The sequence below is a fragment of the Borostomias antarcticus genome (assembly GCF_949987555.1).
Source record: "Borostomias antarcticus genome assembly, chromosome: 22".
Lineage (NCBI taxonomy): Eukaryota > Metazoa > Chordata > Actinopteri > Stomiiformes > Stomiidae > Borostomias > Borostomias antarcticus.
The window spans coordinates 15,804,975-15,819,808 of record NC_140255.1 but is presented as its reverse complement, the minus strand read 5'-3'; the positions used below and the strand labels follow the sequence as shown (position 1 = coordinate 15,819,808).

Genomic DNA, 14,834 nt, shown 5'->3' with positions numbered 1-14,834 from the left:
CAAAAACACGACACTCGGTGCTAACCCTAGCTGACTAAAACATCGGTAGCTTAGCCAATCAACTTAGCTTTCCCAGTGCGTTCAAAGCAGCTGTGAGCTTGGCTGCTACATACGGCTTGTTGGTGGACACACAGCCTCAGAGTGCATGTCCACAAGGCAAAAACATCAACAGGCAAGTATTCGCCTCATTTTCAGCGGAAGTAGGCGAGGATGTGCGCAGGGCATGATGGGAACATCGTCAAGGCCAAGTGGCCAGCCAGGCAACGGATACGTTGTCAGTCCCTCCCCTTTAAGCTAATGGAAGGGAACATTGGTGGTGTATTGAGCCATCAGAAGAAGGCAGATTAGTAATGGCAATTTGTCATCCACTCAAAAATGCGCTGGTCACTCGCCAGCGTTAGAGCTCAGTCTGACATGTTTGTTTGAACATCTCACGGTGAACCCAAGCTCTGTCCTCCACCACTGTCCCAGGATCTCGTCCAAGTCCAAGGCCAAGGTGGAGAGGAACCCTGAGGACGGCCTGAACGAGGACGAGGACGTGCAGATGGAGAAGGCTCGGGTGAAGGAGGCCCTCACCTGCCAGTGCTGTGAGGAGGTGCGTGTTGGCCCCGCGGAGGTTTGTGTGCGTGTGTGTGTGCGTGTGCGTGCGCACGTGTGTTTCTTCCCAGTGGCTGCTGTGCCAGCACACCCACTTTCATTTTCGAAATGCACTTCGGGGTCTGGAAGAGGTCTCATGAGTGATTTCTCGGTTAGAGTTTCAACCAGGCTGTCGGCGTCCCTTGAATGCGATGGCGGAATTAAACTGCGCGATTCGATTGGTTAGGGGATGAACAAATCGCTGAGGACTCCCTCTTCGGCAACGCCCATCTTGGAAAACGGCTTCAATGGGAGCATTTTTCAGACCAAATAGTGAAGTGAAATGAAATGGCAATTCAGTCTGTCGGGCTACTGCTATGCAGGTTATGCCGGCCTTACACCGACCGACTTTTCAACCGATTTCACTGTCGCAGACTTATTTACAATGTCGGAGTGAAATCATTAGAGTTTTGTGTAAGATGTTAGTCTGAGAACGGCAGGTGACTCACCGCAAGTCTTTTTCTTGTCTTGACGTTCAGATAAAATCAAACGTTTAATATTATCGTACATTTTTTTCTTGGCTCAAGTTCAATGACGTGAACATTGTGAACAAACTGGTGCACTGCGGCCCTCGAAATGTAGGCTAGTCTTGCAAATTGTGACCCTGTAAGATCCCAGTCTTTGTGTGAAATCTTATAGTCTCACCAAAAACTCAACACATTTGTCTTTAGACGTGAGAGGGTATCAGAACCATAGTCATTTCAAAGTCTTCTAGTGTACGGTAGTACAGTAGGCATTACTTGTTACAGGTTGTGTAACATGGCCGTGTGCCTCCCTCTCCCCTCAGAAACCCGTGGTGGTGGTCAGCAACTTGAGGAAGCAGTACAAATGCAGGAGGGAGGGCTTCTCCCTCAGCAAGAAGAGGAAGGTGGCCACCAAGAACGTTTCCTTCTGCGTCCGCAAAGGTGGGCTCATCACAGCACACACGCCTTCAGTCCCAGACTGCTGTTGTTGAGCAGCTCTGCGTCTGGTTTGGGTGTAGATGGTCGAGGAACGTTCGGCTCATAGCAACAGGTGAGCATTAGAGGCTGCCCAGTGTTATTCCTCAGACATATCAATCTGTGTGTGTGTGTTTCCAGGCGAGGTTCTCGGGCTGCTTGGTCCCAACGGAGCGGGGAAGAGCACAATCATGCACATGCTGGCTGGAGACACAGACCCCACGGCCGGCCAGGTACAGTACACCCCCCCCCCCCCCCCCCCTCCCTCCACCATCTCATCTCAGCTACCGTACCCCCCTCCACCATCTCATCTCAGCTACCATGCCCACCCCCCACCATCTCATCTCAGCTACCGTACCCCCCCGCCCCCCACCATCTCAACTACATTACCCCCCCCCCCCCCCACCATCTACCATGGAAGACGGCGGCCGTCTCCGACCATCTTGTATCGCCAAACTACTAGCTGTGTTTGTACGCAAACCAAAGACTCTCCCGTACCGCCCTCCGCCCCCCCCCCCCCCCCCCCCCCCCCCCCCCCGCAGGTGCTGATGGGAGACTACAGCACAGAGTTCCGTCCAGTGGAGAACCCCCTGGAGCACGTGGGCTACTGCCCCCAGGTCAGTCCTCTCTGGCCCAGGATCACCCTGCAGGAGCACCTGGAGATCTACGCCGCCGTCAAGGGGCTGCGCGGCCAGGACGTGCCAGGCATCATCAGACGGTAGGTAGCCCCTCGCCCGGCTGCTCTATGAGAATACCTCGTAGTGCCTGGTTTCATCTGTTTATTCACTGCGCTATTCATAACAGAGAATCTGTGCTACACAGTTGATTTTATTTATTTTTTTAACCAGTGACTGAATGGTTTATGCATGTGGTGACAGCAACTTAAAACTTGGAACTGCTCTCAATCCCAGGCGGCTATCCTGTCCCTTAGACTCCGATTACGCTACTACGTTTTTCGGCATTTTTCCCGAAAAAGACCTACGTTTGCGCCTAGCAATTACACTACCACAGCCAAAGCGAAGCTCGAACCCGGAGGCGGATGGATATGGCCGGAGCTACGTTTTGGAAGTCGAAATCCAGAGTTTGCGGTGTAGTGTAATAGGCAGATCCGGAGGCTTTTGTGAAACCATAGGAATAGGGCTACACGAGTTTGAGTTATATAGCAGCCTATCTTGTAGATAATACTGTAAATTAGGAAATAAGAATAACAGGAGTCATGCAAAAACAGCAAGCGGATAATAATGTAGGATATAACTTAAACTGTATTCAATGTTTAGTCTACAGGTTCCCCTCAAAAAGTTGACATTTCAAATCGTGTGTGTGCGTGCGTGCGTGCTTGCGTGCGTGCGTGCGTGTGTGCGTGTGTCTCAGGGTGGTGAATGCTCTGGAGCTGAAGGAGCACCTTAACAAGCAGGCCAAGAACCTCTCAGCTGGACTGAAGAGAAAGGTGAGAGAGGAGGCCGTCAATCGCACCTCCACCACCTCAGCACTGCGGGACACCAGGGTTGGGTTGACTGGACTGTGCTGCTCTCTCTCTGGGTTGACTGGTCTGTGACTGTGCTGCTCTCTCTCTGGGTTGACTGGATTGTGACTGTGTTATTCCTCTCTGGGTTGACTGGACTGTGACTGCTGCTCTCTCTCTGGGTTGACTGGTCTGTGCTGCTCTCTCTCTGGGTTGACTGGACTGTGACTGTGCTGCTCTCTCTCTGGGTTGACTGGTCTGTGCTGCTCTCTCTCTGGGTTGACTGGACTGTGCTGCTCTCTCTCTGGGTTGACTGGTCTGTGACTGTGCTGCTCTCTCTCTGGGTTGACTGGTCTGTGACTGTGCTGCTCTCTCTCTGGGTTGACTGGATTGTGACTGTGCTGCTCTCTCTCTGGGTTGACTGGATTGTGACTGTGCTGTTCTTGGTTGCAGCTGTGCTTTGCCCTGAGCATGCTGGGGAACCCTCAGATCGTCCTGCTGGACGAGCCCTCCACCGGGATGGACCCCAAGTCTAAACAGCGCATGTGGTGAGCACCCTACCCCTCCTCCTCCTCCTCCTCCTCCTCCGCCGCCTCCCCTCCCCCAGGACACAGCTAGATCTGGCTGCCCTGCAGGCCTGCGTGTGGCCGATGATGGCCGTGGTTCGGAAGTCATGGTCTGGCTCTCATGTCCTGTCCTCCTGCCTTGTCTCTCCAGGAGGGCGATCCGCGCAGCGTTCAAGAACCGCCATCGTGGGGCCATCCTGACCACCCACTACATGGAGGAGGCGGAAGCCGTGTGTGACCGCGTGGCCATCATGGTGTCAGGACAGCTAAGGTCAGAGGCTGGGGGATTAAGAGATTAAGATTCCTTTTATTTGTCACATTGTAATGTACAGGTGTACAGTTACAGTGAAATGTTGCTGCCGACTCCAAGATTATGCTCAATACACAAACTCCAATTCTCAATTTACAAATGACAAATTTACAAGTTACAAATTTACAGATTACACAATAAGTACTGTACCATTTCTATACAGTATAAAGATAAAGGTAAGATAGCTCCCTGTCTGTATGGCTTATGTACATGCTATATATGGATATGAATAAATACTGTTGCAAGCAACTTGAAATGTGAAGTTTCAGCAGCGCATTATTGTGGAATAACGTAAACATAATACCGTAAACACAGAGAATGTCATGGTTCTAATACCATGGACATTTTATACCGCGGTTCACGGTTTTACGGTATACCGTCTCATCCCTAGTCTGTGGTGATGGTGATTGAACCCTCTCTCTGGTTGCCAGGTTCAGTGACGGAACCCCCCCTCTCTGGTTGCCAGGTTCAGTGACAGAACCCCCTCTATCTCTGGTTGCCAGGTTTAGTGACTGAACCCCCCCCCCCCCCCCCCCCCCTCTGGTTGCCAGGTGTATCGGCACTATCCAGCACCTGAAGGGGAGGTACGGCCGCGGCTACAGCCTGGAGCTGAAGCTCCGGGAGGAGCTGACGGGGCTCCAGCAGGTGGCACTGCTCCACAAGGAGATCCTCCGGATTTTTCCTCATGCCGCTAGGCAGGAGAGGTGAGTCACACCTGCGTGTGTGTGTGTGTGTGTGTGTCTAATGAGATGCTGATCACGTCTGGTTCTGTCTTACAGCTTTGCCACTCTGATGGTTTACAAGATCCCCATGGAGGATGTGAAGTCCCTGGCCGAGTCCTTCTCCCAGCTGGAGAGCGGTGAGTCACCTGCCGTTCTCTGGCTATCTGCCTCAGGTTTACTGATTTATTGTACATCTACTCATTTTCAAATGTGTTCTTGCTCTAATGTCCTTCCTCCTCCTTCTCCTCCTCCTCCTCCTCTCCCTCCAGCTAAGCAAACCTTCAACTTTGAAGAGTACAACTTCTCCCAGTCCACCTTGGAGCAGGTGAGCGGGTTTGGAGAGATGATGTAATGTTCCTTCAGGCGCCCTCCCTCGCCAGTTAGTTTGATCCCCTCAGCTGAGCTCCCGCCCTGTCTGTCTGTCTGTCTGTCCGTCCGTCCGTCCGTCCTCCCCCAGGTGTTCATGGAGTTCGCCAAGGAGCAGGAGAACGAGGAGGAGGAGGCCGGGTCTCTCAGCACCACCTTCCAGTGGCAGCGCCTCCGTCAGGACGGCCCGTCGCCCGCCAGCCACGCCGACAGCATCGTACACCAGCTGTGAGGGGTGTCGTCGACCCCTGGGGACTGGCGTCCTCCGGAGCTTTGAGGCACCCGGCACCAGCCCTCACCCCCTGCCTGCCCCACACCGCTCCCAGACTAGAGGGACGAACTGTGGGCAGGACCCTTGGAGGGGACGGCATACACCAACACCGGGACTCTGACTGTGTGTGTGTGGGCGGGGGGGTTTTTGTCCCCCCCCTCCCCGCGTCTTCGAGGGCTGAGAGGTGTGTGTGTGCGCCCGCATGCACTGGTGCGCCGCATTTTCCTGACTTTGCACTGACCGAGGGGCCTGCCGTCTCTCTGAGGACACACTGACCTGACACCTGCATCTCTCTGGAATAGTTATTTTTGTGGAAAATCTTCACAGGGAGCTGGTACAGTATATGATGAGATGATAGTATTTATGAATTTCTTCTCCTTTCCATCAATTTCCTTCCACTGGGGGGTGGGGCTGGGGGGACACAGTAAATGTGTTTGCCCGTGTCTTCAAACTTACTCCACTGTGTTTGTGAAAAAACATATGTTCAAAAATAGTACCAAATGCAGCAGTGCACAACCCCCTCACTACACCCCCCACGCCCCACGATCCTAACCTGTCGACATTAGAGAGGTGCTCTTGCTTGTCTGTAGCACGTGGACTATATTTGTACAGCCTAGTAGTTGGGTTTTCTGCTTGTGCCCTGTTTGGCGGGACAAGTCTGTGTGCGCGCTTGGAAACAAATCTACGACAGCTCAGGGGAGAGGCCTTGTTTTAGTTGCTGTCGTGTAGCAGAAGAGCCCGGTGGATCTGCTGCACTGCCCCCTAGAGGGCATGTACACCGTCTACAAGCCGAACCTCACTGCCTCTGCTGCACCGAGGTTTTAGCTAGTGTGTGTGTCTGTCTGATGAGGGCCGAGGCTCCTCTTATACACCAGCATGCATTTCAATGTTCAGGCCAGTATATAATATCCCCCTGGTCACAGCGACACGGAGAGAGGAGCCTGCTGTTGAGTGACTCGGCATGCATGCATCCTTGAAAGGAAGAGAGGGGTACATGCAAGGGTGACTGGAGGAGGATTTGGAATGGGTGCTCACACTGCAAAGGCCTTCTTCTCCACAATTTCAGTGTTTGAATTAAAGTGATAGCTTGGGAATGTAGTAGAATATAACAATCAGTAAATGTAGCACTCTGGCTCCATCAAACATTTGGCATGGATAGCAATCCAATAGATGGTTCTGAGTTTAGTACATCTGGTTTAACTTTTTTTTAATCAGTTGGCTTAAGTATTTGAAGGGATGTGCATGAGACTGACATGACACTGTCGCAAAAAAAAAGTTTTAAATCAGTCTTATGCACACCCCTTCAAATGAAGTGATATCATATTTTGAATGTATGACATGCTTCAATAAGAAGAGGTTTTATTTTAGAGGTGACTGGCTCTTTTCTGCATTTTTCCACCCAAATTGAGTTTTGAAGCTCTGTTGAACTCCGTAGAGCTCACTTTTCACTCTGTTGCCACTTTTAACCACACAGGTGTGTTTTGTTAAATGTATATCTATCTATTTGGTGTGTCTGTATGCATTACTATGTTTGTGTGTGTGTGTCTTTGTGTGTTGTTGTTAAGGGCACTGGTGAAAAATACCTGCAGTGCTTGAGAGTGAGAGGATGTGCATTGTTGGTGCAATACTTCCGGAAACCCTTAAATTATAACATTTTCTTATGACATTCAGGTGAGCTTTGAAGAGAAGATGGGAGAAGACAGGTAGGGAGTTGAAAATGACTTGAGTTGAGTAAGTCTTTTGTTTTTAGGTGTCTTATTGATATCTCAAAATGGTACGTTTCGAGAAGTAGACATATGTCAGTTGCTTGGATGCAAATGTTAGACATTGGTTTTCTCCCTGAATGTTCACTCAAGAACTGTTTTCACAATAGTTGTCTTTTTTTCTAGAGGGGTTTCTTTCCCTGCAGTACTCTGGAGAGGATCTGGTAGTTTAGCCCTCTGTTCGCATCACATCTTATCAGGCTCTTTGATATTTAGACGCGTATAAGTCATTCTTTCACTCTGAGTCTCAACTAATCAATGATCACACATAGCAAGAGGCCTTCGCTTTTGTTTACAACATTTTGTAGCCTCCATTTGTCACAGATTAGCATTAGAAAATGCCTCCTGCCCTTTCTGCCTTTCAACATTTACTGTACTCAACTATTTATGTTCATTGTTCGTACTCTTAATATGTGGTGTGCAGAACCATTGTCATCTCTGGTTTTCACATAGTTTTATAACATGACGATATGGAGCTTTGCAAGTATTTATTATGTGGTGTTTGGGGTGTTGTTGAATAATGGGGACAATGTACTTGAAATGAGTTTACCTTTTTGTCTCTGTGACTTTTTTTTTGTTTTAAATAACAATATTATGCCTGTTATCATATACACTAAGGGAAGGTCTTTAACAGGGCTTGTTGTCATGTAAACTAAGGTAAGATCGTTAAGAGGCCCAACCAGTGGAGACTGTATTAGTAGTTACAGTACTACAATATGTTTGGCCACCTCTGTCATTGTGCTGATGGGAATCACGTTGCAATTTGATGTTAAAATGGTTATTGGAAGGTTAATTTGCCCTGTCAAAGATGAACATTTCTCTATTTTCTTAATTATACCTTTGTTTGCAATCATACTCTTGTTTGGTCTCAAACCTCTAACAAGCTGAATTTAACAGCTGTGGGCAGTTTGGGGAGAATCAGACTATAAAACTTGAATAAGGAAATTAAGCAATTATAGTATGTTGTTATAAGAAATAATTATAGTCTGTTGCTGCCATATGTGTTTTTTCTCTGGGAACTTTATTTTTGCACATTTGTATTCCCATCCACTGGAGCATTGAGCAAAAAAAAAAGCATCTTTCTATGATTTGTTTTGAGTAGGAAGGATTTTGTCTTTGTGAAAGAGCTTTTCCTAAGTGCAATATTTAAGCAACACACAGGGGGGAGCCCCCCGTCGCCGCCTGCAGCCGTGCCAATAACCGCAATAAAGCACGACCTCAAGTGTTTTATTATTTTTATACAACAGCACTGCACTTTTCGTCTAAAAAAAGAGTCAGACAAAAGAATATCTTGTACAGTACACAAATCAGTATTGGGCTGGCTTTTACTATCTGGAGAGAGGTTGGAGCTACTTTGGGCATCAAAAGTGATTCGAAGTAGCTAAATTCAGGTTCATAAGCAACGTTAGCCAGCCTAGTCCCCCTAAAATGTTAGCTACCATGTATTTCTGTATTATATATATATATACAACATGGAGTGAAAACGCCCACTTGTTTATATCTGATACGCTGCGCCACTGCCCCATCTAGTGACCGAAAAAAGAAGAGAAATCGAACTGAGCACCTTTAATTTTTTTTTTGTTGAAAAATATGGGTTAGGAGTCTTCAGTTCCGCTAATTTGCATTGCTTTCAGCCCTCCACAATCCACACAAAGATTTCCCAATTGTTTACCGTTGCTATAGGCAATTTAACGCCAGCTGGACTGGTCCCGATGTGGTGTGGTCATGGATGTATTAATAGAACGAATGATCCAAGGGTGTGGTGATGGCAGAGTTGACTCATGCATGCTTGTAGAGTGTCAGTATTTAGTGATGATTTTACTTCTGCTTTTATTTCTTACTACAATATGTTTCTATTATGTTTGCCTATTGGATGTTTGTTGTATGGATGACTCTACTGCAAAACAAATCAACCTACAGGGGCTGAAGAAGATTTTATCAACAACAATCAACATAATGGGTCGAAAATGGAGAAATGAGGCCCAATGTACAAAATTCCAGAATATCCCTTTAAGAATGTACTTTCTCGTAATTGTCCCTACCCGGAGACCGTATTTCCGGATGTTAGGGGTGCGGTTATGCTTGGGTTGTAAACCAGGTACCACTGGAACAGATCATGGAGGTGTAATAATCCAGAAAAGGCGCTGTACAAGTCTACATTACAGCTGAACATAGTAGCGGGAATGCGTGTTCAGAATGGGAAACCTTTTCACCAAGAAGAAACGCACTCGGATCACAGAGCAGGACAGGGCGGTTTTGGTGAGTGTGTGTCTAGCTCATGTGCTAACGCTAGCTAGCTAACAGTTTCCATCTAGTAGTGTATGAAATCGCTAGCTATGTTGTTTACATGTAGCTCACGCAATGTTTTCACTATACTCTTATAGGAGACACGTCACATAGCTAACTAGACCGTACTCTGGTTGGTCACTATTGTAGCGAAGGCAAATTGATTTGTAACGTATGTTAGCACTAGCTCGTTAAATAGTAACTGGCAGCTATTTATCTTGGCTATTTACGCTGAGACAGCACAACACGTAGGACAGTACCGTGCAGTGAGTGTACACCTACTTACCTAGCTAGCTACCTTGTGCTGTAGACCTTACCACCAGCCACTTGGTCAAAATATTAAAGAGGGAACATTGGAAGGGTTGTCTGACTAACATGGATTCTGCCAGTGCCCACAAGTACACAAGTTAGTGTAATGTCAGGAATTCTCCCTCGGGGATCAGTTGAATCTGTCTGTCTAATAATAGCTAACCATTGTTTTCTTTGCATTTATAGCAACTGAAACAGCAAAGAGATAAGCTGAAGCAGTACCAAAAGAGAATATCTTTGAATCTGGACAAAGAGAGGCTTCTGGCCAAACAGCTGCTTAAAGATGGCAAGAAGGAGTAAGACCACCCTCTGACTAATCCGATAATATGTCAGACAAATCTTGCAGCAAGTGTGTTAGGATTTGACATGTGTCCATGTCCCTGCTTGTGTTTTGTTTCTGAACAGGAAGGCACTCCTCTTGCTTAAAAAGAAGCGATACCAGGACCAACTCCTTGACAAAACAGAAAACCAGATAAGCAACCTGGAACGCATGGTAAATACCAAACTGGTGTTAGATGCAGGAACCCTACCGGGGGTTGCCATCAACAGTGCATTCTGATGGGGTTCTGTGTCTTTACAGGTTCAAGACATTGAGTTTTCCCAGATTGAGATGAAAGTCATTGAAGGGCTCAAAGTCGGCAATGACTGTCTGAAGAAAATGCATGAGGTAAGAGAATGAGTGAGTGGAAATCCATGTAGAGAATGTCTGGTACCCCTGAGAGAGGAGTCACTGTAGCACTCGGCCATTGAAGCCTTTTATTGGTGGTGAATGACAGTGTTTAAAATTAAATTAAATCTAGCATCCAAAACCTGTTTGTATATGACCTGATGAAGATGTACTGATATCAGGTCATAGAACAGGTTGTGAATGCTAGATTTAATTTGGATATCTAGAAATGAATAAAGAGTAAAAGGTTTTGCCAAGGTTTGATCCAACCATTCAAAGACTGGTTCTTTATTCCAAAAATACATACAGTTGCAACTGGGCTCTTGAATGGAACACAAAACAGCGCTTCACCCAAGAACTGAACTCTTCTGTTCTGCACCGGTGTTAAATTCAAAGTTAGGCCCGGATATGACGTTTCTAGGATCTGATTGGCTAAACCATCATTTACACATCATCAACAATGGCAAACTAACAGGGTTGAAAGTTCAACACGTGGTACAACAGGGTGATATGATCAAATGGTTCTGGAAAGACAATGACAGACCACAGTTTAGTAAACACTAGGATCATAAATGAGCATAGCATATCATGTCTATATGCATACATTAAACAAATATTCATTATAATCAGTACATTTAGAAAAAATAAGCATCATTCACAATTCACAGCATCATTATATATATTAGGGATGCACCGATTGCAAAATTCTGCGCCGATGCCGATGTTTAAAATAACAATCCGGCCAATGGCCGATGTTTACTTTATTTTATTTTTATTCCCCCTTTTGTGCCAGGGAAACAAAGAAATGAAGTGTTTGGTTCCAAAATGCAGATTTTTATTTCACTTTAATTTGAAAGCAAACTACATGTGCGTTTGCAGCGTTACGTCACAGATCTTCTCTGAATCTGCAGCTGGGTAGGCTACGTTTTGCAACAAAAAAAAAGCCGCAATTGTTGCGACATAACATCGGCCACTACCATCGGTGAATGTCATTTTATTTGCCGATGGGCCGATGGCAGTCAACAAGGCCAACATCGACCGATGCCTCGGTGCATCCCTAATACAGTATATATACCCTGTTAGTGAACTCTAGTCAACATACTGTCTCTGTACACATGCATTGCACAAGCTGAGCACCTCCACAAGACTCAAGTCCTGTCTCTTCTGCTTGTCTGACTGTGTGTCTGCTCAGGTCATGTCCATCGAGGAGGTGGAGAGAATCATGGATGAGACGCAAGATGCTATCGAGTATCAACAGGTAAGGTTCTCCTAATTGATGTCTTGAAAAAATGTGAATGTTGCCATCTATCTATCTATCTAATCTAATCTATCTAATCTATCTAATCTATCTAATCTAATCTATCTATGGAAGGTCAGGGGATTTTATCATTTTTTGGGCCAAGTCATGGAACATCAGGGGTTTTTGTTTGTGTAGCATGTTCACATTTTTGTTGCCTTTTATCAAGATGTAATATTTTCCATGCAGTATTTTTCTTTATTGGGTAATTTCATGCATTTCCCATGTTGCGCGGGTAGTGGTTATGGTTACTTGATTTTTCAGTGCCCATTTATCCCCTTCCTGCTCGTCAACAGTTCCCGTTCATTACAGGTCATGGAAATTCAGCTTTTCAGTTATTGAAAGTCAGGGAATTTGATATTTGACTAGAGCAGGAACCCTGATTACATTGACTTAGAGCTGGAACCCTGACAATATTGACTTAGAGTTGGAACCCTGACAATATTGACTTAGAGTTGGAACCCTGACTATATTATGTGCCGTTTTTTTTTCCTCTACAGCAAATAGACGAGATGCTGGCGGGCTCGCTGTCCCAGGAGGACGAGGATGCGGTGCTGGCTGAGCTGGAGGCCATCACTCAGGTCAGTCTGAGCGGACCCAGCATGCAGCTGGATCGCCCAGAGGCGCCTCTGTATTACCGCCCTTTCATTCTAAAAAAAAAAGTGGTGTTTCTCTTCCCAGGGTGAGGTTGACCTCCCCGAGGTCCCTGACCACGCCTTGCCAGAGGTCCCAGAGGCCGCAGCGGAGGAGGAGCCAGGTTTGTGTTCACACTCAGACATGTACAGGTGTCTGCACACCGACGGCAACCGACTCCCAACACCCAACATTCTAAAGTTGGCAGTTGTTCTTAGAATTTTGGATGTTTAAAATACAGCTGCAGAATCCATCCAACCAACGCCAACAGTCACCAAAAAACATGGCACACAGATCCAATGTTGGTGTCGGTTTGCGTTGGTTGGGGCAGTGTGCGGACACCTTAACATTACCGAGATGTAGGTATGATGTCAGGAGGAGGGCCCTCCAGTTTCTACCGCCATCCCATGTAGAAGTGGTCCTCAGTTAGTCTGCCGTTCTGTCTGCTTGTCTTTCAGCGAGGGAGCGAACGCGGAAGAAGCGAGAGATGCTGGCGGTCTAGACACGTTTTTGCCCCCCAGGGGACTCCGGCTCTGGGTCCTGTCCCAAAATCCACTACATCCCCCTTGTAGGGGCCATCCACCCTACACACACACACACACACGCACAGAGCTGCTGGAAGACTTCTCTCTCATTAGAAACATGGTCACACAACACCCCTCTACCCTGGGGCGCCAGCTATCCTGCTATCTCCAGAGACCCCCTCCCGGACGCGGGTCGACTCTGGACTGGTGACTGTCTACCGGACTGCCCACCACTCACCTGGATGGACAGGTGGCCCCTGGTTTAACACAGCGTTCGCTGCAGGCTTTCTCTAGTTTTTCAGCGTTAGAGTCAGATCCTGAAGACCTGAGAGATTAGACATAGACGTGCCTATAAGCTTCTTGGCTTTATGATCATCAGTATATGTTTTTATGTTTCAGACTTCTGTGAAGGACAGATTCAAATCTAAAGAATTTTCACTCGTGATTACCTGACAAATGTATGCATGTGCCACTTTTTACCCTGTTTTATGAGCACCGAGTGCAATTCTCTGTGGTAGGAGGGGACTTTGTCATTCTGAATCATGACACCAGACCTGGGTGAAAACACTATTCAGAATCATTAAAATGTGTTCCATGCTTGATTTTGCTTTGGCACTATAAAACCAATGAGTGTGTTTCCCCTAAAAGAAGCTAACCCCAGGCATACGCGAGCGAAGTGATTGAATGGATTAAGCGACACATTATGAGGCTAGGTTACAGTATATTACCTGATAGACTTTACCCCTTTCATCTGTGGGTTGTGATACACATTAACCCGTGACTGAGAAAAGTGGACCTGTTGTTTGACTCGTCCCACAACTGTCACAACCCATCAGCCTGTCGATCCACTCACCGTTTGTTCTCTGTTCTTACCTCTTCCATGTGAGGAAGCTTGGCCAATCTAATGCTCCACTCCCCTTGAGGATTAGTATTAGTGTGTCATTGGAGAAAGGGCTAATCGTATTGTCAGGGGGCTTACCTCAAAACCCAGACGGCACTCGTTCATCATCGGATGCTCACGTCTACCTCTCCACCTGAGGACGAGGCCTGCCAGAGCCCCGGTGTCCAGTCCCGCCCAGTGAGTACTGACCGTGTTGGATCAGGACGTACAGCCTGAGCCGTGATGATGGTGACGGGTGGGTTATGTTCTCACTGCTTTACCAGATTATCTCATGTCGAGCTGCATCAGAAATACAGGCTCTGCATGTAAGGGACCGTGACTAAAGGGCAACTCCACCACTCATTTACTACCGCTATACTATTACTGTAACACTCCTCTAAAGGGTAATCTCAGATTCAGAGAACTCAATTTGCTTACTAATACTGTATGGCTGTGGATATTGTGTCACCGATGGGACCTTGTAAAACCAGTGACCCATCATGATTTGGAACATGTAGCCTACCTCTAACGTTATTCCGTAAGAATAAAATTATTTTTAATCGTTTCACCATTAGCTTTCTTGTCCTCATTACTGTATGGTGAATGTAGCATCAGATACACCACAAGGTGGCAGCAAATAACAGTTTACTTTCATACGTGTGTTTACTCAAGTTTCTGGACGACATGGATTGATAATACTGCTTCGTTTAACGAGATTACATCCATGTGATTCCCTTTATGTGACAGAATAGTTTAAAACGGTTCTATTAATACATCCATGTTTAAAACCAGATAATTCATCGGAAGACAGCACAGGGAAACAAACTGAAAGATGTCACTGAAGCTAATATGACATTGAACCATTGAACACATAGGCCTAGATGTATCATTTTCTTTTAACTAGTTATGTCTTGAGTCTGAAGTGCAGGCGAATGCCTACTTTACCATTTACATTGGTGAATTCAAAGGTTGCGTTGAATTAATATTGTTGAAGCGGAACCCAGTGGGCTGTTTCAGACGGGGAGCGATATTCCGCCTGCGTTCTCGCTCGGATCAGCGGGGGACGCACGCGCCCTGCGCGCAGCGGGGAAAGCCGACTAATTTGTCGCGGGCGGGCGTGTGCACGAAACGAGCACGCGCGCGACAATTTCACGGGGTCGCGCCCGCTTGCCGCTCCGCCCCAGTTTGTCCGCGGCTCCCAAAT

The 14,834-nt window shown here is 47.0% G+C and overlaps 2 protein-coding genes across 2 annotated transcripts in view; both read left to right on the top strand.

Moving 5' to 3' along the window:
- The window catches only part of abca5 (ATP-binding cassette, sub-family A (ABC1), member 5), a 33,643-nt gene extending 25,727 nt beyond the window's left edge, over window positions 1–7,916 (top strand). Inside the window, exons 28-38 of the mRNA XM_084455952.1 lie at window positions 472–595; window positions 1,424–1,541; window positions 1,716–1,807; window positions 2,117–2,292; window positions 2,946–3,021; window positions 3,490–3,584; window positions 3,754–3,873; window positions 4,464–4,616; window positions 4,692–4,771; window positions 4,904–4,959; window positions 5,092–7,916. Of these exons, the coding sequence (XP_084312078.1) occupies window positions 472–595; window positions 1,424–1,541; window positions 1,716–1,807; window positions 2,117–2,292; window positions 2,946–3,021; window positions 3,490–3,584; window positions 3,754–3,873; window positions 4,464–4,616; window positions 4,692–4,771; window positions 4,904–4,959; window positions 5,092–5,232 (1,231 nt within the window). The 3' untranslated portion in view covers window positions 5,233–7,916. The remainder of the gene's footprint in view (window positions 1–471; window positions 596–1,423; window positions 1,542–1,715; window positions 1,808–2,116; window positions 2,293–2,945; window positions 3,022–3,489; window positions 3,585–3,753; window positions 3,874–4,463; window positions 4,617–4,691; window positions 4,772–4,903; window positions 4,960–5,091) is intronic.
- Window positions 7,917–9,130: 1,214 nt separating this feature from the next.
- Window positions 9,131–14,115, top strand: chmp6b (charged multivesicular body protein 6b). Its single transcript, XM_084455917.1, has 8 exons — window positions 9,131–9,293; window positions 9,816–9,925; window positions 10,035–10,122; window positions 10,210–10,296; window positions 11,489–11,554; window positions 12,094–12,174; window positions 12,275–12,350; window positions 12,685–14,115. The coding sequence occupies exons 1-8, from the start codon at window positions 9,231–9,233 to the stop codon at window positions 12,726–12,728; spliced, it is 615 nt and encodes a 204-aa protein (XP_084312043.1). The 5' UTR covers window positions 9,131–9,230; the 3' UTR covers window positions 12,729–14,115.
- The last annotated feature ends 719 nt before the right edge of the window (window positions 14,116–14,834 follow it).

Coding starts and splice junctions, on each gene's coding strand:
- chmp6b (XM_084455917.1), top strand. CDS start 9,231: ATGGGAAACCTTTTCACCAAGAAGAAACGCACTCGGATCACAGAGCAG. Junction 10,297..11,488: donor GTCTGAAGAAAATGCATGAG/GTAAGAGAATGA, acceptor GTGTCTGCTCAG/GTCATGTCCATCGAGGAGGT. Junction 12,175..12,274: donor AGCTGGAGGCCATCACTCAG/GTCAGTCTGAGC, acceptor TTCTCTTCCCAG/GGTGAGGTTGACCTCCCCGA.